At 36.1% G+C, this 26,893-nt stretch overlaps 1 protein-coding gene across 1 annotated transcript; it reads right to left on the bottom strand.

Moving 5' to 3' along the window:
- Positions 1-729: 729 nt before the first annotated feature.
- Positions 730-26,893, bottom strand: LOC134234326 (serine/threonine-protein kinase mTOR-like). The gene is made up of 56 exons (XM_062716375.1): positions 26,876-26,893; positions 26,027-26,299; positions 25,192-25,377; positions 25,039-25,088; positions 24,363-24,464; positions 24,155-24,253; positions 23,918-24,052; positions 23,456-23,518; positions 23,079-23,270; positions 22,878-22,990; positions 22,223-22,402; positions 21,858-21,986; positions 21,510-21,673; positions 21,298-21,381; positions 21,007-21,125; positions 20,711-20,807; positions 20,291-20,496; positions 19,789-19,995; positions 19,085-19,177; positions 18,780-18,914; positions 18,445-18,580; positions 17,861-18,108; positions 17,532-17,618; positions 17,223-17,390; positions 16,882-16,994; positions 16,402-16,657; positions 16,172-16,315; positions 15,786-15,928; positions 15,281-15,443; positions 15,017-15,150; positions 14,814-14,889; positions 14,441-14,580; positions 13,797-13,860; positions 12,896-12,932; positions 10,992-11,107; positions 10,820-10,897; positions 10,447-10,680; positions 10,029-10,160; positions 9,729-9,847; positions 8,973-8,999; positions 8,702-8,741; positions 8,339-8,488; positions 8,145-8,242; positions 7,929-8,025; positions 7,732-7,830; positions 7,503-7,625; positions 7,081-7,263; positions 6,702-6,836; positions 5,514-5,688; positions 5,289-5,424; positions 4,985-5,132; positions 4,766-4,888; positions 4,543-4,625; positions 4,270-4,417; positions 3,923-4,058; positions 730-2,392 (listed from the first exon to the last, which is right to left on the bottom strand). The coding sequence occupies exons 2-56, from the start codon at positions 26,256-26,258 to the stop codon at positions 2,058-2,060; spliced, it is 7,410 nt and encodes a 2,469-aa protein (XP_062572359.1). The 5' UTR covers positions 26,259-26,299; positions 26,876-26,893; the 3' UTR covers positions 730-2,057.

Raw genomic sequence — 26,893 nt, 5'->3', positions numbered from 1 at the left:
ACATATGTGCAACTGTTTAGCAATTATTTCAATCTGTTTAAAAAAAAATTACAACATTTCTTCTGAAAGAAAAAGAGATTACCAGTAATAAAAGTATATCTCTCAATTGGTAGCAAAATAATGAATTTCCTTATTCAATAATTATACAAGATATGATTGTGAAGTACTGATGCCCCATGACTCATTGCAAAGGTTTAGAGATAAAATAAAAAGAGGTAAAAAGCAATAGTACCCAAAAGGAAAGTCTTGCAAGATGGAAAACACCTGTGAATAAAAAAAAAAACAACCTTAGCTTAAACAGTTCCAATGTTATGGTGAAGATTTAAGTTTTTCAGTAGGTAGGTCACCTACCAAAGTCAATGGTCAACATTATTGAAACTCAAGGAAAGGTCCTGCCACAAGGAATATACCTATGGAATATAAAAGCCCTTGTTCTAACCATTCAAAAGTTTGGTGCAAGTCTAAAGTTTTTTTTCTAAAAAAGACCAAACACTAAGATCAAATGGTGGGTCAAACTGCAAGCTCAAGAAGTTAAGTATTTTGGTACTAAAGATATTCTTGTCACAAGGAGTACACCTGTGAAATATGGATAGACAGGGCGAAAACTTTATTACCCTGTAAACAAAGATTTGGGGGCATAAAGTTCATGGAATCAAGAGGGACTGAAATCTCCAAATGAGTTTCATCACTGGACTCTCCCTTGAAATCTGGATAAATGACAATTAAACATTGTATTGCTTTATATCTTTATTCAAGTAAACAACATCATACAAAACAAAGGTACACCAGGCATATCTCTATCTCATTAATATACCACTTCAAAAATGGGCTGGAATACATGTACATGTAATGTACATGTATTACATCTATTGAAACTATTAAACAAAAGTGGAAAAGGCTTCTAAATACATTAAGATAATTCAGTTTCTTAAGTAAAAGTTTATGTTATTTATCCATAAATTCAACATTCATCTTTGATAAATTTTGTGTAAGAGATATGCTAAAATTCACATAACCGCTTCCCTTTAAGAGGAAAAATGCTATGTTAAGTAATACTGCTACAGAATCCAATCTTGTGCAACATAAAACAGGTTTAACAGCAAAGTATTTGATATATATACATAATGTAACATACATGAACAAAATAAGAAGTTGATCAGAAAAGCTTGCCCTCATCAATCATTGACATTTAGCTTGATTAACATTGCAGATTGAAGTGTTTTGTGTCCTAGGACACTGTACAGTACAATAATAATCTATAAGCATACTGAGGGTAGTCTAAATTTTAATCATTTGCTTCACAGATCTTCTAGTATAGATTATGTACTAGAGACACTAGTCACACTACAATGCAGTAAAATAAGATTGTAACACTATTAAGTTCAGTAACAATGTTAAATATAACAAAAATAAACATATACATTGTATATACACATGTATACAGCACAAAATAAGCACTTAGCTGGATGTCGGGTATCACAAAATGTACATTAATATGCATGACTAGTTAGTAACCAATCCCATATGAAATAAAAGGGGTCAATCTCGATACAATCTGATTTCACACAAATAACGCCTGAATTTTACAGGTTATTCATGAAGTGAATAATAACATGCAAAACAAGTCAAAGCATCTTTTAAACATCACATTGTAATTTGTACACAAGAATATTTTTCTTTATGCATTCATAAATTTCTAATAATGTCTATAAAATGCCCTTAACACTTTCTTGTTATCCCTGCAAATCAAACTTTCTTTAGATAAATCTTTCTGTCATTTGCCTTTGCTTAAATTTTATACATACATGTAATTGTATAAAATAACAGAAGTGTGATAAAAACAGACATTTCACAAAAAAAAACCCAATTATCACATCATACATAGCTTTTTATTACAAACAATCTTTAGCTTAATGCAAGAACAGACATCACTTGTAAAAATCCAGCAAGTAATGGCAAAGACCTTAAATGGCCTTGACACCATCTATACAAATTAAACACATTTTCTTTGAGGCAGAGACCTTCATTGGTGTTAAATCATACAGGATTCTGATTCTTTACCAGAATGGACACCACCCAATGTAACACTGACACAGATTTTCGTGGGAGGTGGCTTGTTTGATAAGGAGATCCACTTGGGTGGTGACATCAATGGCATCTCCCGAGGAGAAGTCCTTACCGGTCAGTTTGTCCCTGACCCGGTTAATGATGGACAGGGCTTTCTTGTTGATGACCTCTGCCTGGAAGTTGTCCCCACCTACAGAGCTGGCAGTCTCCGGGGCTGAGCGTTTGTGGGCCGTCTGACTCATGTCCACGCTCTCCAACATGTCCGCCTGTTCCTGGCTTCCTCCCGAGTACGAGTCTTTTGTTTTTGTCTTACCCTTGGCTGTAGCTGAAATGAATGTCTCAGAATTAAAAGAATAAAACAGAAAATTACATGTGTCACAGAGCAATCGCCCGATTTTTGTTAATTAATTGTAAATGAGTGAGTGATAGGTTGCAGGTGCGCAGCGCAGGCGTTGTAGCCCTGTTTCCCAAGAGTGTAATTTTAGTTAGTTAGAGAGAAAGCGAGTCTTTTATAATTTGTTTTTGTCTTTCACCCTTGGTGAGCTGTATTTGTGTGAGAAAGTGGGCTGAAAGAGAGAGGAGAACAAGTGAAAGTCAATGTGTGGACGTCAGAATCAAATATATATTGTGTTGTAATATGTAAACAGGAAAATAAAACAATATTATTAACCATGACCTTAAAAATGTCCAGCTTGTTTGAAATTCAAATAAACTAGAACTGTCCAAACGGGACAAAATACCCCCCGCTGGGTTTTTCAGAAGTAAGTTTTTCCATAATAAAGATATGTATCACACATGAATTATGAAATTTTTCTTCCAGTGACCTTGAAGTTCCCCAAATGACCTTGGGTCAAGGTCATGACACACCCTTGGCTCATGGGCCATCTTTGCATGAAATAAGAACCTACCAAGTTTATCAATAAAAAAGATATGGACAGGACATGAATTATGAACTTTTTCTTCCAGTGACCTTGAAGTTCCCCAAATGACCTTGTTTCAAATGACCTTGGGTCATGGTCTTTGTGTAGAATGAGAACATGACAAACCCTTGGGTCAAATCATGAATTTTACTTCCAGTGACCTGTAGAACTTCCCCAAATGACCTTGGGTCAAGGTCATACACACAAGTTTATCCATAAGAAAGATATGGACCGGACACAAATGTGAAATGAGAACCTACCAAGTTTATGAACGCTTTCTTCCAGTGACCTTGAACTTCCCCAAATGACCTTGGGTCAAGGTCATGACACACCATAAAAAAGATGTAGACCGGACTGGAATAATGAAATTTTTCTTCCAGTGACCTTGTCAAATGACCTTGGCAATCTTTGTGTGTGTGAAATGTACCAAGTTTATCCATAAGAAAGATATGGACCGGACACGAATTATGAACACTTTCTTCCAGTGACCTTGAACTTCCCCAAATGACCTTGGGTCAAGGTCATGACACATTCTTGCGTCATGGGCAATCTTTGTGTGAAATGAGAACCTACCAAGTTTATCCATAAGACACGTTTGCATTTCTTCCAGTGACCTTGAACTTCCCCAAATGACCTTGGGTCAAGGTGATGACACACCCTTAAGTCATGGGCAATCTTTTGTGGAGTAGTAGATTCTAGTGTCCCTCCGTAAGAAAGATATGGACCGGACACGTTTGCATAGACAGACGGACAGACGGACAAGGTGATTCCTATATACCCATAAAAATTTCAAACACAGAATAAGTATAAGGATGTTAACTTGCAGTTTTATAAATGACTCTGTGACAGGGTGACAAATACATTTATTTACAAATTCAGTCATGAACCATACTGACCGAATCATGTGTCAAAACTAGCAGTAAGTTAATACATACTGTCCATGAGTCTCCAGTTCAGCAGGGGGTCATACACAAAGGCTTCCAGTACGGCCATCAGACTGTCCTTGTGCTCACGTAACACCTCCATCACACTCTCACAGGTCATCTTGTAGTTACCGTCAATACCAGTCACCTAATAAAACACAGCATTACCTTGTAAATAATTATAGACCTTAAGTGTTTTCTTGTAAACTTCCATGTGAAAACATTTCTATGTAAAGTCCATATTTGTGAAAAAGATTCACCTTTTATTAATGAAATAAATTATTTCAAGTGAATATAATTAATTTTTTAGAGATAAATTATTTGAATTTATTTTTACATGGCCAGTAAGTATAACCTACCTCCATAGCATTGATCAACATGCGGGTCAGACGGAAAGGAATCTTTTCTGGGAACTTCTCCCTCACCATGGCAACCTCAAAACAGTCACCAAAGTCAATGTGGATCACTTTACCACTGGTACGGTCCAGCATCAGATTGGAAGGATGTCTACAGGATGATGAATGGTAGCGGGATTAAAATACAGCTCATGTATGTTTTTTTTTTATTACATCATCAATGGTAATTCTATATTCAAATAATCCAAATAAAAATCTCAGATTGCTTAGATTTACCTGTCTCCAAGCCCCAGTACATAACCAACCATTGACATCACAGCCAGGGAACGTGTGTAGTTTGTACGTCTGTCAAACCACACCTGTCAAAAGTAAACAGACATATTAAGATGTGTCTTTGCCTAGTAGAGGCAACACTATTAACAATTTAACTCATACCGGTATACTGTATGCAAATATCTATACCATTGTCATGTCAATTTAGACTGGAGCATATCAATACCTCTGAGCTGGGACTCTTGTACCACAGAATCTTGGCCAGGTCATCTCCTTGTGTGTGCTCTAGAGCATGCTCAAAGACCTCAACCTTCTGCATCAAGGTCAGGTGATCATAGTCAGGTGCCATCTACAAAAGAAAGAAATAAAATTTTTAATCTTTCCATCTATTTGTTAATCATTTTGTGATGAAATATACTTCAAAAACTGTAAATGTAGCTCTTACCCTAAGCATGAGCCTATGTTCAATATTCAGTAAGATTTTCTTTTTCTCTCTGTAATCACGGATCAGTGAATGAAGCGTGTCTGTGTGAGGGACCCAGCCAATCAAACCAGAGTTAGTGGACAGAGGAATAACAGAAAATCGCTGAATGCTACAGGAAAAGCAAACATATATTTTCTTCATCACAGTTTACTTTTGAAGGAAAAAATAAAATTATTATACATATATATATTCATATATAACCAAAAGCAAAAACAGTCTGAGTTCTGAATGATTATTAATACATAAAAGCATGATAAAGACTTACGTGAGGTTTCTCCTGAAGGTTTCTGGATTTTCCACAAGGAGAGAATTAACCAAACCAAAGAGCTGCATGACGCGTTCATCTTGTCTGAGGTCTTCGTGACCCTTCAGTAAAAACATGTATTCCAGTCCATTGGATCCTGTATAGACAAAGAGAAAATACTACATAAAATATCTCATTCTATCCAAATATACTGCAAATAGACAATAAAATACATTGCTGACTCACCAAATATGCTGAGTTTTCTGGGTCTCTGTTTTGAGGTGATGACCTGGAGTGAACTTTGACATCTGCGGATCTTTACGATTGGTTGGTTAGGTTCATATTTCCCTGGCACAGCTAATTCTAGATCCTGACAGCGGAGAAGTTTGGGGGAGACATACTGCAGCTCCAGGGAAGTCAGCTGGAAAATGAAATTTACTATAAACAACTTACCTTGTATGTGCACATGCTCCATCACTACAGTACTGTATGCATGTACATTAAATGTTGTATTAAATTAAAGCATTTAAAAATGTGAACAAATAATCTCTTCAATAAGTTAATCTAAGGAAAATGCTTAAAATTTAAATATATAAACCATCATCTAAGTGTTTCAAATGAAAAAACAGCATTGCCAACAGAGAAAATATACAGAAGAGCAAAGAATAATGCTCTTGTTAATTTGTTCTAAAACCATTTAACACTTTAAATCCCCCTACAGTGACACCTGTACAGGTAAGCCTTACCTGAGGCAGCTGTTTAGAGATCCTCCTGAACACGTGGTAGTAGAGGTCAGGTAAGACTTACCTGAGGGAGCTGTTTAGAGATCCTCCTGAACATGTTGTAGTAGAGATCAGGTAAGACTTACCTGAGGGAGCTGTTTAGAGATCCTCCTGAACACGTGGTAGTAGAGGTAGACTTACCAGATGTTTAGAGACCCTCCTGAACACGTGGTAGTAGAGGTCAGGTAAGACTTAGACTTACCTGAGGCAGCTGTTTGTAGTAGAGATCCTTACCAGAGGGAGCTGTTTAAGACACACGTGGTAGTAGAGATCAGGTAAGACTTACCTGAGGGAGCTGTTTAGAGATCCTCCTGAACACGTGGTAGTAGAGGTCAGGTAAGACTTACCAGAGGGAGCTGTTTAGAGACCCTCCTGAACACGTGGTAGTAGAGGTCAGGTAAGACTTACCTGAGGGAGCTGTTTAGAGATCCTCCTGAACATGTTGTAGTAGAGATCAGGTAAGATTTACCTGAGGCAGCTGTTTAGAGATCCTCCTGAACATGTGGTAGTAGAGGTCAGGTAAGACTTACCTGAGGGAGCTGTTTAGAGATCCTCCTGAACACGTGGTAGTAGAGGTCAGGTAAGATTTACCTGAGGGAGCTGTTTAGAGATCCTCCTGTACACGTGGTAGTAGAGATCAGGTAAGACTTACCTGAGGGAGCTGTTTAGAGATCCTCCTGAACACGTGGTAGTAGAGGTCCCAGGCCTGGGTCAGGTCCTTAACATTCTCTGATCTTTGGTACTTCCTACACCACTCCTGGGCCTCCATCAAGTCACGACCATAAGCCTAGCAGAGAACAAAAGAAAAGTCACCACTGTAAACCTTACAAAGACCAAAAGTAAGTCACAGCCATAAGCTAACAATGATCAAAAGTAAGTCACCTCACAAATAATTCTTGCCTTAGTAATATCCAGTATATTCCCTTCATCAAACAAAAAACTCAATAATTCAGCACTGTTTATTCATTTATTTTTATAATGTTAAATTATAATAACCAATGTCAAACTTCTACCACTCTTTTTATTTATACCTGATTGAATGAAGTTTCTTTGAGAGTCTGAGGACCCCGTTCCACCATGTTATGCAATGGTTCCAGCGTACCAAACATGCCCTTGATGTCTCTCTCACCAAAGTACAACCTGGAGGCTTCCTCCAAACCCTCGTGCCAGAGCTCATGCCAGAGGATGGCCACCCGAATCAGTTCTTCACTCACCTGTATAAAGGTGAAATAGACAGTGATTACAGGTGTTTCTTGGACAAATGTTTTTTCTAATTCTATCTAATTTATGCAAATTCTTTAACATTAAAAAAAGAAATAAATTATAAAAACTGACAGTATAGGAAGCACCATCAACACCATCAGCAGTAATTTGATGGACTGCAGTCTTTGTTTTCCTAGTGCTAGAACTTACATGCTGGATTCCTAAATCAATATTAAATGCGAGAACTCACCAGCATTGCCTGTTGTACCAATGTGTTGCTGTGCTCACACATGTTCTTCAGGATTTTGTTGGCTGCTGTCTGACGTGTTGGAACATTAGACTTTGAGGCCACTGTTAGAGGGTAGATCAAGGCCTGAAAAAAAGGAAGGAAACTTTGGTAAATGTGGCTTGTCCACTAACAACAACAGGTCTCTCTACATTTCATCATATTCTGATAGTAAGATGTGAGAAAAAAATACCTGTGGGTGAGCTTTTCCAATGTCAATCAGGAGTTGACTTATCAGTCGACTGACAAGGGGGCGAGGAATATCGATTCTAGCGATCAATTGAGGAATAACCTACAAGTATCAAATGATCAAAGTCAATATTCACACCTGCATCATCTAAAGCTAAATATAAAGGAATGATACCTGAGTTTGATCAACAGACACCTCACCTGTAGCCAGTTCTCCACCTGTATTGTTTTGATTCCTTCAGTTAATGCCTCATATACTTCTGGCCATTGACCATAGTCAAACATCAGGGTCAACAACCTACAAGTTCAGATACACTGCTTTCCTACTTCACTTCAAAACGCCACATCAATGATACTTATTCAAATTCTTCAAACATTACTTGAAAATAACAAGATCTCCCATTACTTCTTAGTTACCTCAGAGTGTCCTGCAAACTTTTATGCTGGTACAGAGAAATGGATCGGAAAAATCCTTGAACTGCCAAAACACAGTACTTGTGCATCTTAGAGGTGGTCTGCGGATGCAATAAATATAATGATTACAACAAAGACATTTATATACTTAGAGTTTTCAACAATGGGTTTCACATTACAAATGTGTAAGTCATTACCGAGACATTGGTGTCATTCTTTGTTGAGATAGGAGCATCCCCTCGCCCTGGGCCTATATCCCCTGGGGACTGAGGGACAGCTCCACTTTTCTCTGACTGTTTGTAGAATAAGACTGCCTCATAGTTGATCAAAGCCCATCCATGCCAAGCCTGTGAAGTTAAGATTAATTAAATAACAGAACATGAACAACGATTCATATATTTCTCAGACTTCAACTTTGCTCTAGCTGTCTTAGAAAATAATATACAAACAGTTGTAAAATCTTAATGTTCCTCACATTCCAGCTTAACTTAAATGCTTGATATTTTTGTCTCTTTATATTCATAGTCTTCTCACTTTGTCATTGACAATAATGTCATTACCTTGTACCAATACTTGTCGTATTCCGTGGCCAGACTGAGCCTAGTAGGTAACAGGTAAAATAACTTTGCATTTTTGAAGTTTTTTTTCTCGAGGACAGATTAATATGGCATTAGTTTCCTAAGTTTATATCATTTACATGAATTTTAATTTTTCAGCCAGATTCTCTAACTCCGTATTACTGTATACAGGGAAATTGCCCCCGTTTTATTTTCGCCCCTTTCGTTTGGGCGAATTTAAAAGGGGGCTCCTTAAACAAAACTATGATTGGGCAATCTCCGGGGCAGCTTCAGGTAACACCTAGCAAGAAAGAGCTTGTTTGAGAGCCTCTAATATATACATGTAGGTAACAGGTAAAATAACTTGGCATTTTTGAGTACATGTTTTTTTTGCATGTCCAGAGTTCCCGAAACTGGTCAAAAATATGTCGGACAATTGTCCTGTAAATATTCAAAATTCACCGATTAATATGGCATTAGTTTTGTGTCCAAATAAGTTTATATCATGTTACATGAATTTTAATTTTTCAGAGATTTTTTAGATTCTCTACAACTTTTGTCTTGTAGCTTAATCTGGGAGGATTTTAATTTATGTGCCAGAAAAATATTATGTAAAATATCAAAATTGTTTAGCCTGAAAAACGTCAGATATTTCTGACTAGTTAAAACGTATTAAACAACCTCCACACAGTTAAAAATATGTACTAATGATATATGAATATGCTAAATTATCATGAAAATGCCTATTAGTTTATCATTTTCATTGTCTTCTGCTTAGCTTATGATTTATATTTTAATGCAAGATTAATTTTTGCAGAGTTTTTCCAACATCTTCCAATGTTGGATCACAGGTTTTGAATTTGTGGTTAAAGAAGCAATGGTAGGCAAACATGATACTTTAGTGTTTGATATGTAAACATTTTGTCAACTTTTTGTGGAGTACATGGATTCATAGCTTTTTGCATGTCTAAATTACTGCCCCCCTCCCCCGAAAAAATAAGTGGTTTCACAATACTGGATTTTAATATACCTGGCTAACAACTTGTTGAGCTGAGTTCTCTGCTGAGTGTCCTCAGGAGTTATGAGCTGGAGAGCTCTAGTTTGAAGTGAGTGCTGAACAAAGTGTTGTAACTTACTATAAGCAGAGTCCTGGAAAAAATTATTTTAAAAAATGACACAGTGTAAAATTTTCTTCAGTGAATAAATAATCATCACAATGGTATGCTTCATATTGGAGTTATAGCAGGATTACTCACACTTTATATTTTATTGTAATGTTGATTGATAAAATGTAATTGAGTGGATATCTTAGATTATGACCTGGACATACCTTTTGGTTGTTCTTCCACATGTGTTTGAGGAAAGCAAATGTGACTTGTGGATTGGTGGTAGGAATTGGCTTGTCTGTATTTTTAGCTGGATCCATACCAAGCAGCATTACCAATGTCTTGTGTGATAATGCCTACATGGAGAATTTGTAACACTCAAAAAGAGGTTAAATGTAATTCATACTCATGTCATTTTTCTTTCACAAGTGTTTTAACAAACAAGGAAAGATAACATAAAATATCTATGGTTTGAATGTTTGAGATGGTTATTCTTCCAGGATATCTGTTTTACAAGCATTATTTTCTTCTGAAAACAAGTACATACACAATAGCTTTCAAACACACATGTAGATATTAATTAACTTTGTACTTGTAAACATTTTATTTCACCAGGTTTGTTTTTTCCTTCTTCACACTTACCAGTCTTCCACTTTTTCTACACAAGCTGGCATACTTCAGCCATGTTTTCATGTCTTCCAGTGGGGACACCACCAGGGACCGGACCTGGATGATTTTCTGCCAATCTTCCACCACTCGCTGACAACCCTGGAGACGGTCCCACCACATCTGTTTAATGGCCTCCTGACGCTCAGGGACCAGTTTAAACTGCATCACTTCCTCTAGCTCAGATAACATCTGAACATTCACCATGGCCTGCAAATGACAAAATGTCCAGCCCTGTTATTTTTTTTTCTTTTCAGCCCAGTTACTTACAGAGTACCAATGTACTAGAAGGTACTTACACCATTAGTCCAGTTATTCAGAAAGTACAGCTGTACTGAGAGTTACTTACACCATAAGCCCTGTTGTAACTTTCTCCAGCCATAGCTGTTAGCTCTGTATCAAGAATGTCTCGAGCCTTGTCAATACACTAAAAGTAAAAAAAAACCACTTAACCCACTGTGATTAGATTTGCAAGAAGTGATGATTGATAAAAAAAAATTTCTACAATATCTCTACTGTACCTGTTGAGCAAGCTGGTAGTTTTCTGTGTGGAGAGCAAATACAGCTCGATAAAATGCCCCATTGTAACTGTTCCTTGGAATCAGACACATATACTCCTCCATGCTGTCCCACTGACCTACAAATCACAACCAATTTACAAACTGTCTAATGCACAAAGAACAAATAATCAGAAAACTGTCCCACTGACCTACAAATCACAACCAGTCTAATGCATAAAGAACAAATAATCAGTAAACTGTCTCACTGACCTCCAAATCACAACCGGTCTAATGCATAAAGAACAAATAATCAGTAAACTGTCCCACTGACCTACAAATCACAACCATAACGAACGAACAATCAGTAAACTGTCCCACTGACCTACAAATCACAACCAGTCTAATGCATAAAGAACCAATAATCAGTAAACTGTCCCACAGTCTCAGGCATAAAGAACAAATAATCAGAAAACTGTCCCACTGACTTGCAAATCACAACCAGTCTAATGCATAAAGAACAAATAATCAGAAAACTGTCCCACTGACTTACAAATCACAACCAGACTTAGGCATAAAGAACAAATAATCAGTAAACTGTCCCACTGACCTACACATCACAACCAGTCTAATGCATAAAGAACAAATAATCAGTAAACTGTCCCACAGTCTCAGGCATAAAGAACAAATAATCAGAAAACTGTCCCACTGACTTACAAATCACAACCAGTCTAATGCATAAAGAACAAATAATCAGTAAACTGTCCAGGCATAAAGAACAAATAATCAGTAAACTGTCCCACTGACCTACAAATCACAACCAGTCTAATGCATAAAGAACAAATAATCAGTAAACTGTCCCACTGACCTACAATTCACAACCGGTCTAATGCATAAACAACAAATATTCAGTATACTGTCCCACTGACCTACAAATCACAACCGGTCTAATGCATAAAGAACAAATAATCAGTATACTGTCCCACTGACTTATAAATCACAACCAGACTCAGGCATAAAGAACAAATAATCAGTAAACTGTCCCACTGACTTACAAATCACAACCGGTCTAATGCATAAACAACAAATAATCAGTAAACTGTCCCACTGACCTACAAATCACAACTGGTCTAATGCATAAACAACAAATAATCAGTATACTGTCCCACTGACCTACAAATCACAACCGGTCTAATGCATAAAGAACAAATAATCAGTAAACTGTCCCACTGACTTACAAATCACAACCAGACTCAGGCATAAAGAACAAATAATCAGTAAACTGTCCCACTGACTTACAAATCACAACCAGACTCAGGCATAAAGAACAAATAATCAGTAAACTGTCCCACTGACCTATAAATCACAACCGGTCTAATGCATAAACAACAAATAATCAGAAAACTGTCCCACTGACCTACAAATCACAACCGGTCTAATGCATAAAGAACAAATAATCAGTAAACTGTCTCACTGACCTACAAATCACAACCGGTCTAATGCATAAAGAACAAATAATCAGTAAACTGTCCCACTGACCTACACATCACAACCAGACTCAGGCATAAAGAACAAATAATCAGTAAACTGTCCCACTGACCTACACATCACAACCAGACTCAGGCATAAAGAACAAATAATCAGTAAACTGTCCCACTGTCTCAGGCATAAAGAACAAATAATCAGAAAACTGTCCCACTGACTTACAAATCACAACCAGACTCAGGCATAAAGAACAAATAATCAGTAAACTGTCCCACTGACTTACAAATCACAATCAGTCTAATGCATAATCAACAAAAAATCAGAAAAAAACTCCATTTCTACTCCATTTTTATCTATGATGAATGCCAATAATACCAGTTACCATGCTTATTTCATCTCATAATCTAATTGACAAAATAGTTAATGTAAGTATTAATACAGACCGAGACCCCAGGCAGCTGAGGCAGCCATTCTAGCCATGTTTGTTCTAAAGAACAAATAATCAGACTGCTGGTGCCCCACTTTGCACACATCTGGTGGATGGCATGGATAAAACAGTCATACAGTGTACACTAGCAGTTTAGTACAAAAATACAACTCAACTGAATAGGCAAGAAAAAATCATAGTACATGTACAACAAACATTCACAAATAATAGAAATTTAATTTAAGTACAATGTCATGTAAATAACAGTTTGATGGCCATTCCAAGTTTTTTCAGAAAACTGTCCCACTGACTTACAAATCACAACCATATAATGAAAAAACACACAATCAGTAAACTGTCCAGGATAAAGAACAAATTTTTGTAAACTTGTCCCATTTCTCAAATCACAAAGTTAATGCATAAAGAACAAATAATCAGTTGTACTGTCACTGACTCTACAAATCACAACCGGTCTAATGCATAAAGAACAAATAATATAAACTGTCCACTGACTACAAATCACAACCATAGCTACATGTAAACGAACAAATAATCAGCGTTATGTCTTTATTTCAAATCACAACCAGACTAAGTTATAATAAAATTGTTAAATTTTATAACTAATTAATTATCACAAGTGCAGCTATTAATAGTCTCTAAACGTTAAATGACTTTCCTATATGCTATTACGATGAGTGAACATGTGTAAACTGTCCCACTGACTTACAATACAATCAGCGAATAACTAATGGACAAAAATAAAACTTGTTTCTACTCCATTTTTATCTATGATGAATGCCAACTAATACCAGTTACCAGTTCTTATTTATTTGATGATTTTTTAAAACCAAAATAGTTAATGTAAACTACATGAACTAACATGCATGAGAATGCATGTGGGCAGCCATTCTAGCCATGTTTGTTCTGTTCTCGTCACTGCTGGTGCCCCACTTCTCACACGCTATCTGGTGGAGCTGGCCCCTGGATAAAACAGTTGGCATATTGTAAACAGCTTTTGAACAAACACAAATTATTGAATAAGCCGATTTGAAAAAAGTAAAGCGTGATAATTACAAATTAATTGAATTTAATTTAAGTACAATGTCATGTAAATAACCAGTTTGATGGCCATTCCAACACCTATATAAATCTATCGTAGTCTATTCTCAATTTTCCAAATAAACATGGAGAAACACACAACATCAGGAGTCATGAAATTGATTAATTTAGTCGAAATTTTTGAATTTTGTCAATTTCTCCAAATAATACTTTACAGTAAGTTATATTGGGCGTATTTTAAGCATTTAATCCCTTGTTTTTGCTTAAGAATAGATATTTCTTCTATTAAAGCAGTTTAGTTAGATCAAATCATTTGAAGGGCATCATTTTTATTACTTTTAAGCCTGTGTTTTATGTTTTGGCTTGTGTGTTTTTTGCGAATAGGTAGGTAGGTTTTTGAAAGATGGGTGGATGCTAAACAGAGAAAAAACTTGGAATGGCCTATGGTATATTTTTAACCCTGTGATGATGCCTGGCTATATATCCAGCACTGTTAACCTACCACTCTGCCAGGGCCTCCAGACACCTCATCCTGCCCATTGTAAGGTTAAAGTCGTCTGGTTTCTCCTCCTGTTTCTTCTCATAAGCCTCCAAAGCCTTGTTCCATTCATGGAGCTTCTCATACCAGCTCTCCTGTACTTTCTGCAAATAAAAAAAAAAACAAAGTAAAATAAGGCTGTTTACGTCTTTCTAAATGAAAATTCCTCATTTGTAGTCCCCTCATTCAAAAAAACAAGTTTCACATTTTCAGGAAAATTGATTGTACATGTTTAAAAGCTGTATTGAATCTGTTGTTGATGTCTTTTAATGTATCATTTATGAAATTCTCTTATGATTTAAGACAAATAAGCTATTGGATGAGATAAGAGTCCTACCACATCAGTCCTGTGATTCTGTGCATACTGTAAAACACCAGATGCTGACTCAGGCTGCTGTAACTTGTTGTTAATGCTGAAACACCAAAATGCCACAATTCAGAATGGAAGACAATGAAGTACAGGAAATGTTTTCAAACAAAATCTCTGTATTGCTATCATTATAATAAAACTTAGATACTGAGATTCGTGTTTTTATCTACCTGATCAAAGATTCCAGAGTAGCTGTAGTGGGCCCTCTATGGAACTCTTCTTCCTTGTAATGTAGAGCCTTAGCATATGCTCGACACTTCATGGCCCGGGATCCCAGCAGTGAGGTGTCTAGAGGCAAGGGGCCCTGAAAAGTTGGGTGTGAAATTAATTCATTATACAAGAATCTTGAATCCAAATAAGTTATGATAACTTCCTCAGCAGAAATTGTTATTTACACCCCTGTTAATGGATTTCCATGTAAATATAGTGCTTACTTTATCACAGTGTTCCATGAATTCGGCTAGATTTAGAAGAGTCTGAGTAATCTCAGGAATCTCCTGAGAGGTTAGAGCTTGTTCCAGACTGAGAATGAGTTCATCTTGTTGTGCTTCTGTTAACTCTGTCCAACACGACACAAAGGCAGCATTGAATAAGTCCCTGAAAAAGATTGATTCAGTCTCTTACAGTATATACATGTACATGTACATTGAAGCATTGAATATACACTGTAGAATAGGTCAAATACATAAATATGTTCCTGTACATGTTCAAAGGATTTAATTATTGACCAATTTAAAGGTTCAATAGTTATTTATGTTCAGTTCCTGCTTTTGTAAAGCCTTACTTTGCCAGTGTATGTTGTATTTTTGACTTACTTTGCCAGTGTATGTTGTATTTTTGACTTACTTTGCCAGTGTATGTTGTATTTTTGACTTACTTTGCCAGTGTATGTTGTATTTTTGACTTACTATGCCAGTGTATGTTGTATTTTTGACTTACTTTGCCAGTGAGTTATAAGTCTGAGCCAGGGCCCAGCAGGATCGCAGTGCGGGGGAGGGAGACTCCTTCAGTAGTTCTATACTGAGTCTCCTCAACCATTCCATCCAGTCCTCCTTAGATTCCTTTCTCCCAGCCTCCAAAGCCTGTCACAGGAAAAAAATTCTATTATTTCAAGGCATCTTAACTAAAATGAACTCTAGTCAATCCCCTCAGCATTCCATATTAAAGCTAAAAACTAAATTTTATCTTTTCCATACTATGAAAAAGTGTTATCTACCATGTACAGTGTATTAGTAGCTTGATGGAACTTTGAATTGATTTTTTCAATAAGAATTTAAGAATCATTCTCTGTAAGAATCAAAGGTTCAGTGGACATTGTAGTTTACCTTTTGAAGGTTAGTAAAACTGACATGCAGCTTCTTAATAACAGCAGTGTCTGCCAGAGTATCATTAGATTCTGACGTCTTCCCACGATTCTTCTTGTGCTTCAGTAGAACTGGATCATCCTCTTCTTCAGCAATTGTGGAAGCCTATAAAAAACAAATTTAAACTTAACTAACAATTTAATCACCAATTCTTTCCCTTACCATTTCATTAAATGACTTCTCTGCCTGACCTTGAGAATTCTGGCCATCAGTATGAAGTATCTCTGATGAGCAATCTTGTGTTTCTGTATGACTCTCTGGACCATTGGAATAAAGATGTTGAACTTAGGCCCCAGCTGCATCACCATGGCACACAGCGTATCCATGGCAGAGGCCTGTAGCTCCGGTACAGAATCCAGTGTCCTTACTAGCGGGTGGATGATACGTGACGCAAAGTCCGTCAGATCAAGGGTGTACGTAAGTTTGTCCACGGTCTCTAGGGCAGTTCTTAAAAGAAAATAATGATTTTATCCACAAGGAAAAGGAAACATTTTTTTTTCTTCAAAATTTATACTAAAATACACATGTACATGTAATTTATTTTATACTAAAATACATATAATTTGAAATCTCTTAACCTCTAAAAACATTTATTTTGATGATAATGTACATCATTGAAAAGAAATGAAAAGCTTTGGGAAAATGCCATTTATGGAAGTGATCCCACTAACCTTTTAACAGACAGAGGCACATCAGGGCTGTCAAATAATTTAACCACAGGAGGGAGAAGGAGATGGAGATAGTCATCAAGATTGGCTCCAAACAACTGCAGGGCATTCAGCAACTGTAAAAATAACCCCAAAACTAGTTAGAGATCAGCAAAACAGAAACCATGACTGCATAGTACATTTCCTCATTTAGAGTACCTCTTTCTGCACTTTCTAACCAATTTTCCAGTAGATACAGAAAAATAATCTATGCTTTCACTGAAAATGTTGCTTAAAAGAACTGGATGAAAGCATGCCAGAAGACTGGCCCATTATCTGACAGTGGACACTGTGCCTACACTGACCTTGCCAGTCACTGCCCTGTTCTCACTGGAGTCCTGCATGAAGACTTTCAGAATCTGGGGGATGATTTGTGGCAGGTAGATCCTGAACTCTGTCCCCAGGGCTGTCACAATTTGCTCCACCAGGTTAATAATTGTATTCTGCATGGTGCTGTTTGGACCCCAGTATTCCTACAAATGACATACTTACTAGAATGAATATCAAACAAACAACATTTCTTAACTATTAGGCCAAATAAATTTATCAAACTTCCTCTTATTACATGTTTTAATACCAACACTCAACAGAACCATTGAGTTAACAAGCAGTACCTTTATTATTGCAAAAATATCGTCCAGGTAATTCCTTATGTGCTGTTTGACAATGGCAATGATGACTCCTAGTTGTTGGAACAGAAACTATGAAATAAAACAGAAAAAAACTAAATGCATATAGAACATAGGAAATCTACAGAAAATATCTTCCTGAACATAATTTTGACAATATGGAAGATGAGAAACACTAAGAAATTAAGCAAGTTTGTAAAAATAGCTGTTTTTTATCAGAATGTAAAACAAACTTGATGTTTACCCCAAGGACAGACTACTCATTAATTTGACTGTATACATGTATCAATAGAGGTATAAGACATGTGCTTGACCTCTCTAAATGTCTGGTCAGCGGATCGGATGACCGACAGGTAGGCTGGAATGACCTGCTGTATGTAGGGGACACACTTAATCCCCAGACTCTTAAAGATGAAGGTGATGGCCTGGACCACCATCGTGTGGTGCTGGGACAGGGAGGGATCTCGGATAATTCGCATTAGTGTTGCTATGGCGATGGCTGGATAGATCTCTTCTAGAGTGGTGGAGGCGGTCATGTTGGCCAACATCTCACTTGTGTTCTCTGAAGATAAAAATTGTTTACAATACTTATTGAATTAGACTGTAAAATGTTCCCCTAAATAAATACTACAGGAATGTCAAATAAGCTTGCTGTAAGAGAGGACCACTTATTATGTACTTAAAGGGCTGCAAATCAATCTTCAACTCTGAGTACAGTAAATAGACCCCAATTTTAATGAAATTTGGACTTATTACTACATTTCCTGGAAAATTCTGAAAGGCTACAATTTACATGTATCTGGCTGTCCCAGAAGATAAATGGCAGTTATTGAGCAGTATCTACACTGTAAAACATTATGTAAAAGCATTTATATCCGACATGATATTGACATCTCACCTGGCTGTGCACTATCAGAGGAGGATTTGACATCAGACATACTGACAGCATTAGGTTCTGTTCTCTGTATCACTCCCTGGTTCATCTTATGTTTGTGTGGGTCCAGGGCTCCCAGCAAACCCAACACACGAATCACCTACAAAATAAATGTGGACTTAATTAAGGATATGGGTAACATGATAAGTCAACCAAATCTGTCAATAGTAAATCAAATTAATGTTTGCTCTCATGTACATGCACTCTACATTATAAAGTGGTGATAATGAAGATTTTTTTCTTTACTGCCAGTTTATCCAAATGGATTCTCAATGTTTTCTAAATGGATACAGACTTACCTCCCTTCTGATTCCTGTAGCTTGCTCCGTTTTCAGGAAGTTAAGGAGGACCTCTAACAGAGAAGGATAGCGCTTGTAAGGCTCAATCACGTACCCCGTACTCTCCACCAGCTGTCCCAGGGTCCAAAGGGCAACCTATTGACAACCATAATTTATAACTAACATTTTCCCTCCTTTTCAAACAACTTTATTTTACATGTTATGTCTTCAAATTATAACTATATTTTGCTTTCGAATTCATGCCATTTAAAACAACTGTTACATTTAGTTTTGTATATCTTTATAGTAATTTTATATAGTTCTACCTCTCTTTTCTGCAAGGATGAGGAGTCCTGCAGCATTTCTAATATCAAGGGAAGCAACTCATCCATCCACTTTCTCATCTCTGTTCCACTGACCTGAATTTTTAAATGAAAAAAAAAATAACAATATATGAAATAAGTGAAGAAACTTCACACATATAACCAAAATTCTTATGATTGAAGCATTTTCTTGAGAGAGAAAAACAAAGAAGAATCTGTAATGTGAGTGGGGAGCAAAAAACTAGAAGTGTAACAACAGGGCAATGCATCAATCGTATTGATCGCAAGGTCTCACGATATGCATATTGTATCGCCATGTATGTATCATGATACAGTAAAAGTTAATTTGCATTGTCTTATCTTAAAATATAACACTAAGAAATGTTAAAGCTTCAAAATGATTGAAAACAAGGTAGCAATGAAAAAAATACAATGCTAAGTTTATGTTCACCATAAAAATAACTGGTTAGGGGTCTAAAAATATTTTTTTTTATATTTTCTATAAATTCGGAGGTTAGCAAGCAAGAATATGTGATTAGATCAGTTAATTTAATTGTTGACAGCTGTATCATGACACATGTTGTCTCGCATGACTACATTGTGATATGTATCATATCGTTAGGTAGCTTGCGATACTCAGGCCTACATATAACATACACTCAGTTAACTGCATTATTGCTACCTTTTTGAGAATCTGTTTCCTTTACCTGTGCCTGTTCCCCTATGGCTACCAGTACACTGATGGTGACATTGGGATTGGGATCAGGCTCCTTCAGTTTCGGGATCAGGGCATTCAGTATGGGCTCCATGTAAGGCCTCACCAGGCGAGCCGCATTGGCCACCAGGTGTCCAAGCATCTTAGCAGCTTGTTCTTTATTTCTTCCCACTCCACTGTACTCTAATTCAGTCCTGATCTGTTATCATTAAAATGTAAATGATCATTACATTATTTACATGTAGCACAATTTACCTGTACTATCCCTACATGTTCATGTACTTTAAATCTTCTAAGAGAACAGTCTATTAACATTCTTAAAAAGAATTTTGAGATAATGTATAATTTTTTTAAATTTTATTAATTTTTTTTTTTACAGAAGTTTATATTTAAATGGTACATTAGAAATCAGAGTAAAAATAAAATAAACACATGTAAATGTACAAGTTTTGTTCGATAAGAAATCTTTAACAATTATAAATGTCTCTGAATACCTGAATGAGAGTTTTTCTCAGAGAAGGCATCACATAGGCTGGGTTTTTACTACTAAGGCGACCTATGATACAAATAGCCAGTTCCCGGATTTCAAATACTTCATCATTCAAGGCTACAAACAAGGCTGATAAATTTTCTGCTTGGGCAAGATGTGGATCAAATCGATCATCCATGGACACCAGAACACAATACCTTATGTCTGAATCTGCAATGCCAAAGTTGATACAGATTTTCTTTAAACTTGAACAAATGAAATAATGACTGGAACTCAAAAAAGAAAATTTAAATATTGGTGATAGCCAAATGTTTACTTAAAAAGAAACATTTTCAAAGATATTTAATGGTGTTACATTTATTATAATTTTACCCTCCATTTACCCCTACTGATCGCTCAGTAATACCCCCCTTTTTTTACTGACCTGTGTCTGTAATGCCCACTACCAGGAGTTTGTGTAACACTTCTGCCACAGTGTTCATGGCTGCAATGCTGATCTGTCCCTGGCTGTTTGCCAGTAACTGAAATAAAGTCCAAAATTACATAAATGAGACCTTTCTGTAAATAGAGTATTTCAACAATCAAATACAGATTTTCATCTATCATGTATTCTTGCCCCAGAAATTTACACCATGGACCTTGTGGTACAAATCTTTCCAAAAGTTACACACAAAAACCTCTCACAAGACAGCTTTAATTCCTATCAATAACTGTACATACTTGGAGGAGTGGTGTTAGCAGTCTGGCACAGGTACGAACAGCCTCCATGCGGATCTCTTTGTGGTCACTGGATAGGTACTGCTCAGCACAGTGCTGGACAAACTGGGTCAGAGAGTGACCTTACACAAACAGAAGAAAGTACACATGAGAAAAACTTAAGATATGGACTGAAAGATACATTATAAAACTAGTTTGTTTATGTGTCAACTACCGGTAAAATGACAATTCAAAAATATTTGAATCATTTGGAATCATAAAATATGTTGTGTACATAAAAAAGTTAAAAGTCACCTTCAAAATCAAAACTTCCTAAGGTTTTCAAAGCTAGTGTTATGCTTGTGGCATCTTGAATGTCTGCTAAGTTTGTAAGAGACACTGAAAAAAAAACCCATCAGAAAAACTTTTTAAAATATGTGAATATTAACTTAAATGTTTATATGTTGAATTATATACTCAAACTTTCAATCCATAGTAAGTTTTACAAATGCTTAGAAGAATACTACCTGACAAAGGGAGGGGCATGACCGGACTTTTAGGTGCCCCTGGGTGCCTGAGTTGTCTGCCCATCAAAATCAGTGATAGATTCTTCAGGAGTCCTTCCTGGATCTCTTTCTTCAGTTGAGGTATTTGTATGGCCAGGTCACGCAGGGCTGCAGTCAGGGCAGGACTGGAATTAAAAGTCAGAACTACTATAACAGCCTAATATACATGTAGTTTTATCCAGCATATTGCTGTCAAAATTTTGTTACTTGCCATCAAAAGGATCACTGGTCACCAGCATTTAAGTGACAAATAGTATGTTAAGATTCTAGTACAAGGCAAAATAAAATGATTTTTTGGTATAATTCTACCTTAAACCAGTAGCAAACATGGAGTCTAACAAATCTCGGACATCCTTTATCATTGCTGGACCAACTGCCCTGGCTAACATACTGATACACGTAAACACAGCGGGGTCCACTGTAACATTCTTCTGTTTCCTTAGAAAAATATTTACATGGATCTGTTTTCATTATGATTAAACAAAACAACAATATCATCTCAATTTGATGATAAATATATTTTTAAATGGAATAAAAATACACAAGTTATCACAAGAAGAGCATTAATAATAGTGACAAAGGAAACTTGAGTACTGATACATGGATATAAAACTTGATTTGTTTACTGAGGAATAAAGGATAAAAAACAGACAGACATGACAGAGTTATATTACTTGGCTGGTAAATCTTTCGGTGGCAGGGAAGTTCTGATAACATCCAGGATCCCTGGGAGATATCGTACAATGTTGTCCTGGACCGAGATGGCTAGGAGTCCGATGGCCTGGAAGGTGGACGTTTTGTCACGGGTTGTCTTCAGAGAGCCCAGCAGGAAGCTTATTGTTTCATCTAAGTACCTGTAAAAAAATAACAACAACAGAATATTATTATAATTACATATCAGAAAGAAAATATGTTAAATTGTTCATAAAATATTTCATAAGTAGTAAACAAGTAATATTATTTTTAAATGAAGAATAAAATCATTTTGTCTGAAAACTTTTTGTGGGGTACACTAGTACCAGGAACTACAAAAGGATCCGCTTGTTAAACTTCATAACTACACTGACCCAACATTACAAAAACCAATTTTGGCCACAATTGCTTTCCAAAAAAAATATATCTCTTTTTAGCCTTTTGTATGTTATCTTAATTTTTATTTATCATTCTGGAAGTGACAAAATTAAATATTTAGAAAGATATCACAATATAACAGCTCAAAAAGAAATGCAATGTAGGTAGAACCCTCCATATGGGTTACTACAGACAAATCTAAATCTCAGTGTTACGGTATTGCAGTGATAAATATACATGTACTTAATGAAGACTTACAGTTTGGAGAATTCTTGAGGCTTGAAGGCAGCTAGTCGTGGAAAGATGACTTGTAGGATCAACTGAATGTGAACACTCTTACTGTTTCGGTGTCGCAGTAATAAGGCACACACCTTCAAAAATCAACCCAAAGTTACACCGGAGATCTAAGATAATCTTGACAGTCTTTCTTTAAGATAATCTACTTCCTCTAAGCCATACCTTGTCAAAGTGGCTCTCGACTAACTGTTTGGCCGTACGGCTTTCAAAACTAATCTTCTGCTGGTTTTGCCGATTCCCAGACATGAAGTTGTTGATGGGGAAAGCTTTATGTTGGAACTGCTGCAGAGCGAGGGAACTCGAGGGCTGAAGAGCCAAAGAACTGGAAGGAGACTTGTGGGTCTTAGACATCTCCTGTATAACAAATATTACAATGTCTAAATCAGATCATCAGTTTAATTTTGTATGCCTCATTTATGATGCTATTTATCTTTATAAAAGGCCACTCCATTATTTTTTCCTGTTAGTTTCTAGCATTAAAACATACATTTGTGTAACAATATGTCATCGACTTCCTCACTATTTGTACATTACGGTACCTTAAGAGTTCTTTCATGTTGATATTGCTGGTTAGTTATATCCTCCATCTCCATTCTTAACCTCTGTAAAATAACATCTCTTAGTTCAGAAAACCATTATCTCCCCTTTCCCCTTTCCTGTTCAATTTCTATTACTGTTGCACATGTTATGAATCTTTTTTGCTTAACATTTTTTTCAGATGACCCTTTAATTACTTAGCTACATGTAAGGGTATTGGGGTTTCCTAATATCTCAGATCTCCCCTTTAATATCAAGGATGTAAATAAGAGAGTGTATATAGGACCCATCATTACTTTGGAAAACAAAACAAAAAATGGGAAGGAAGGATGCTGAACAAATTTATTCGTAAAAGATGAAAATGATTTTCAGTTAACAGAAAACAGATGGATAAAAAACATAGATATCAGAAAATGCTGGTCTAAAAATTTTCATTTGAATTCTGCTAAAACTGCTCTCCATACCTCTCCCTCAATGTTGCTACATCTCAATATTTCATTCATGATGAGCAATGAGCCATGAGCCCAGTCGTCTCGAGATAGCTTCTTCTCTCGGCCTTGGGTCTCATCATATAGTTTCACGGCCTCGTCATAACATTGCTGGAACAGTGAATGTCCATGTGTACAATGTAAAGCTTCTATTATGGTCTGCATTCTGTCATATTATGTATAGAATCACGTGACATAAAGACTGCCCCCTACCTTGTACCACTGTGCCTTCTGAGTGGCCTTGCTCTCTCGTTGTGAGGTCACCGCCAGGGCTGCCCTCAAAGCTGCTACAGCTCCTTCTCGAATGTTTGGCTTTAAATGCAAGACAGATTAGATTATAGAGTATAACAATATGTAACGTAACATAATTTTACTTCAATTTGTCTTTACCATTAGAAAATCTAACCAAGCCTAGTCTCACCTTTGGGTCTCGTACAGCATTGAAAATGCAATCAAAGAATTGCTGCACTTGTTGGAAGAAGAAAGTGGGTGTGTTTACTGCAAGCTCCTTCAGAACCAGAACCTAGGAATTGTAAGGAAGCTTTAAATCAAATCTCTCTGCATGAACTGAATTTACATGTATTATGGAAGCAAATAAAACAAGAAACTCATTGATGCAAATTAAGTTATAGTCTTTATAATTCAAGAATTATTTTTTTATATGTGTGACCTTAGCTCAAACACAATTTAAATGATTTGCTTTATTTTTCATTTTTTAAAAGCCACTTTATTATTTTATATAAGCTCAGGCAATATTTTTAAAGCATATTTTCTATTATTCCATCAGTTTCTTTGGGTTTTTTCTTTATGTATACTAGTATATAAGGGACTAAAAGTCTCATTATAATGATAGGGACCAAATATTCTTATAAATCTTCTTTACATGCAAATTAACCTAGTTTTAAATTCACTCACAGAAAACTAAAAATCATATCAGTTTTAAAGCTTTCAATGAGAAATTTTCTGAGAATCTTATTATGTGTTTAAAACATAGTCAAATGCTCAAAAATAGTGCTAGGAAATCAATTCATGTAGCCCACTATACAAAAAAAAGTTCGTCCACAGACTTTGCATGTAAAAGTAAATAATGTACGTACTGCAGCTAGTCTTTTGCTTTCCTGTCGATCACCTGTTAACCATTCCAGTGTTAACTGCAGCATATGAAGCCTACAGTGTTTTCAGGTATCCCCTATAAAATTGGTTTCTTGTGATCTTATTATTTCAAAGCATTTTAAAAAGAAAAAGCAGTGCACGTTTCACTTCATGCTCCACATATTCTGCAGCGTATGAGCCTGAAGAAAAAGCCAGCCACCCCACAGCTCGAGCTGCCATCTCCATGACGGATACATCATTAGATGGCAGAAGGTTCCGCAGATAATTTGAAAATCGACTTATTCTTGTAGACCTGTTTCCAACATCAACTCCTGTCAGACTAACTAAAAAAGGATGAAAACATTGCATTACTCAAAGATGAGACATTTTCTGCATGCTAAATTGTAACACTGAAAAAATTTCTCTGTGACAAGACCTTTTTTGAGTACTAACATATTTGACCTTTTGGCAAAATTCTACAAAATTTTACTAAATGTTAACCTTGGTCATAACTTTTGAAAAGATAGTGCTAGGGCTTTTATAGGGTTGAAGCTAGGGCTTTCAATACAGTGTTTTCAGGTATCCCCTATAAAATTGGTTTCTTGTGATCCATTTTAAATTCAGGAAAAGGTCTGTAACTTGGCACCGGAAGTGAATTTCCAAAAAGTTATTATTTCAAAGGCATTATCAATCTTTAAAAAACTAACTAGCATGCAATGAATATTTATGGGTGGTAACTATATAGAGTACCTCAAACACATGTTTGTCAAATCTTGATTTGTTTTCTTTAAAAGATGTTCTCACTAATCCTTTATTCATTACTTATGTTACTTTTTATCTCTACTTCAAATGAGTCTAAGTTTCAATACATGTGCAATAATTGCTTTTGTTGGCAGAAAATTCATTCAATAAAAAAAATCCTCAATGATATATGCTTTTCTTTAATGTTGATTAAATCTAATATTGCTAAGCATGTATGTAGGTTAGATGTACCTATAGCTAGTATCCCGCCTTTACGTTCATTCATGTCAGAGCTAGATACCATCTCAAAAATGAAATGGTTGAACTTGTCCATGAAGGTCGTGTGGTACTCAGATGGCATTTCCCGTAGTTCTGTGACCACAAAGCGGTACAGATCCATAGCAGACTTATTCCGGACATCTTCATTCTTATTTTTTAGACCAGTCACAAACTGGGAAATAATTTCTTGGAGATGTTGTGTCATCTTGGCAAATAATCCAGGTAAATATGAATGTTAAAGGACATCTGAAATGAGAATACAAAATAAAAGAGGATTCAAAAGTGTGTCAAAGTGGGGCCATCTATACATATTTGATGAAGGGATAAGAGGAGTTAAAGAGAAAAAAATATATTGTGTCCTAAATGTAAGAAAAAAAAAGTTTTGAGTATATTTTTAGTGAGTCGGTCAGGAGAGGGCAACTAAACATTTTTTTTTTAAGTGGCCTGGGGTACAGATCATTTAATCAAAGAGAAAAGAGCTTAAAATCATGATTAGTTTTATTTTTATCGCATATAAACTGATTTAGATCCTTACCATGGTGAATTATCATGCCCTAGTGTTGACTGTTAACTCTTGTAAATACATATAGTATTTGCCAAAAAATATGATAGTAAAATGAGAGTTATAGTCACCATGTTATTTAAAGATATGCAAATCATACCGAACTAAAAATCAAAAAGATGATACTAAATGGGTTTCATACTAAATCACCCCTGTATCCTACGCCCTCTAAATATTCTATCGAAATAGATGAGGATAAAAGAAGTGGCAGTAATAAAAGTTAACATTCTGTTGAATAAAATGTTTTAAACAATTCTTACAAATCATTCTGATAGTTT

Source organism: Saccostrea cucullata, unplaced genomic scaffold, assembly GCF_032062105.1.
Source record: "Saccostrea cucullata isolate Sc308-1 unplaced genomic scaffold, CSIRO_AGI_Scuc_v1 ctg783, whole genome shotgun sequence".
In the NCBI taxonomy this organism is placed as follows: Eukaryota; Metazoa; Mollusca; class Bivalvia; order Ostreida; family Ostreidae; genus Saccostrea; species Saccostrea cuccullata.
Note: the sequence above shows the minus strand (reverse complement) of the source record. Positions and strands in the feature narration are given on the sequence as shown.

Bases quoted from the DNA above. Each gene is read 5' to 3' on its own strand.
- LOC134234326 (XM_062716375.1), bottom strand. From the start codon at position 26,258: ATGACACAACATCTCCAAGAAATTATTTCCCAGTTTGTGACTGGTCTA. The intron at 22,403-22,877 runs GTAAGTCTTCAT...ATTTTTTTACAG, and splicing joins CCTCAAGAATTCTCCAAACT to GTACTTAGATGAAACAATAA. The intron at 7,831-7,928 runs GTGAGGTGTCTG...TGATACTTGTAG, and splicing joins AGGTGGAGAACTGGCTACAG to GTTATTCCTCAATTGATCGC.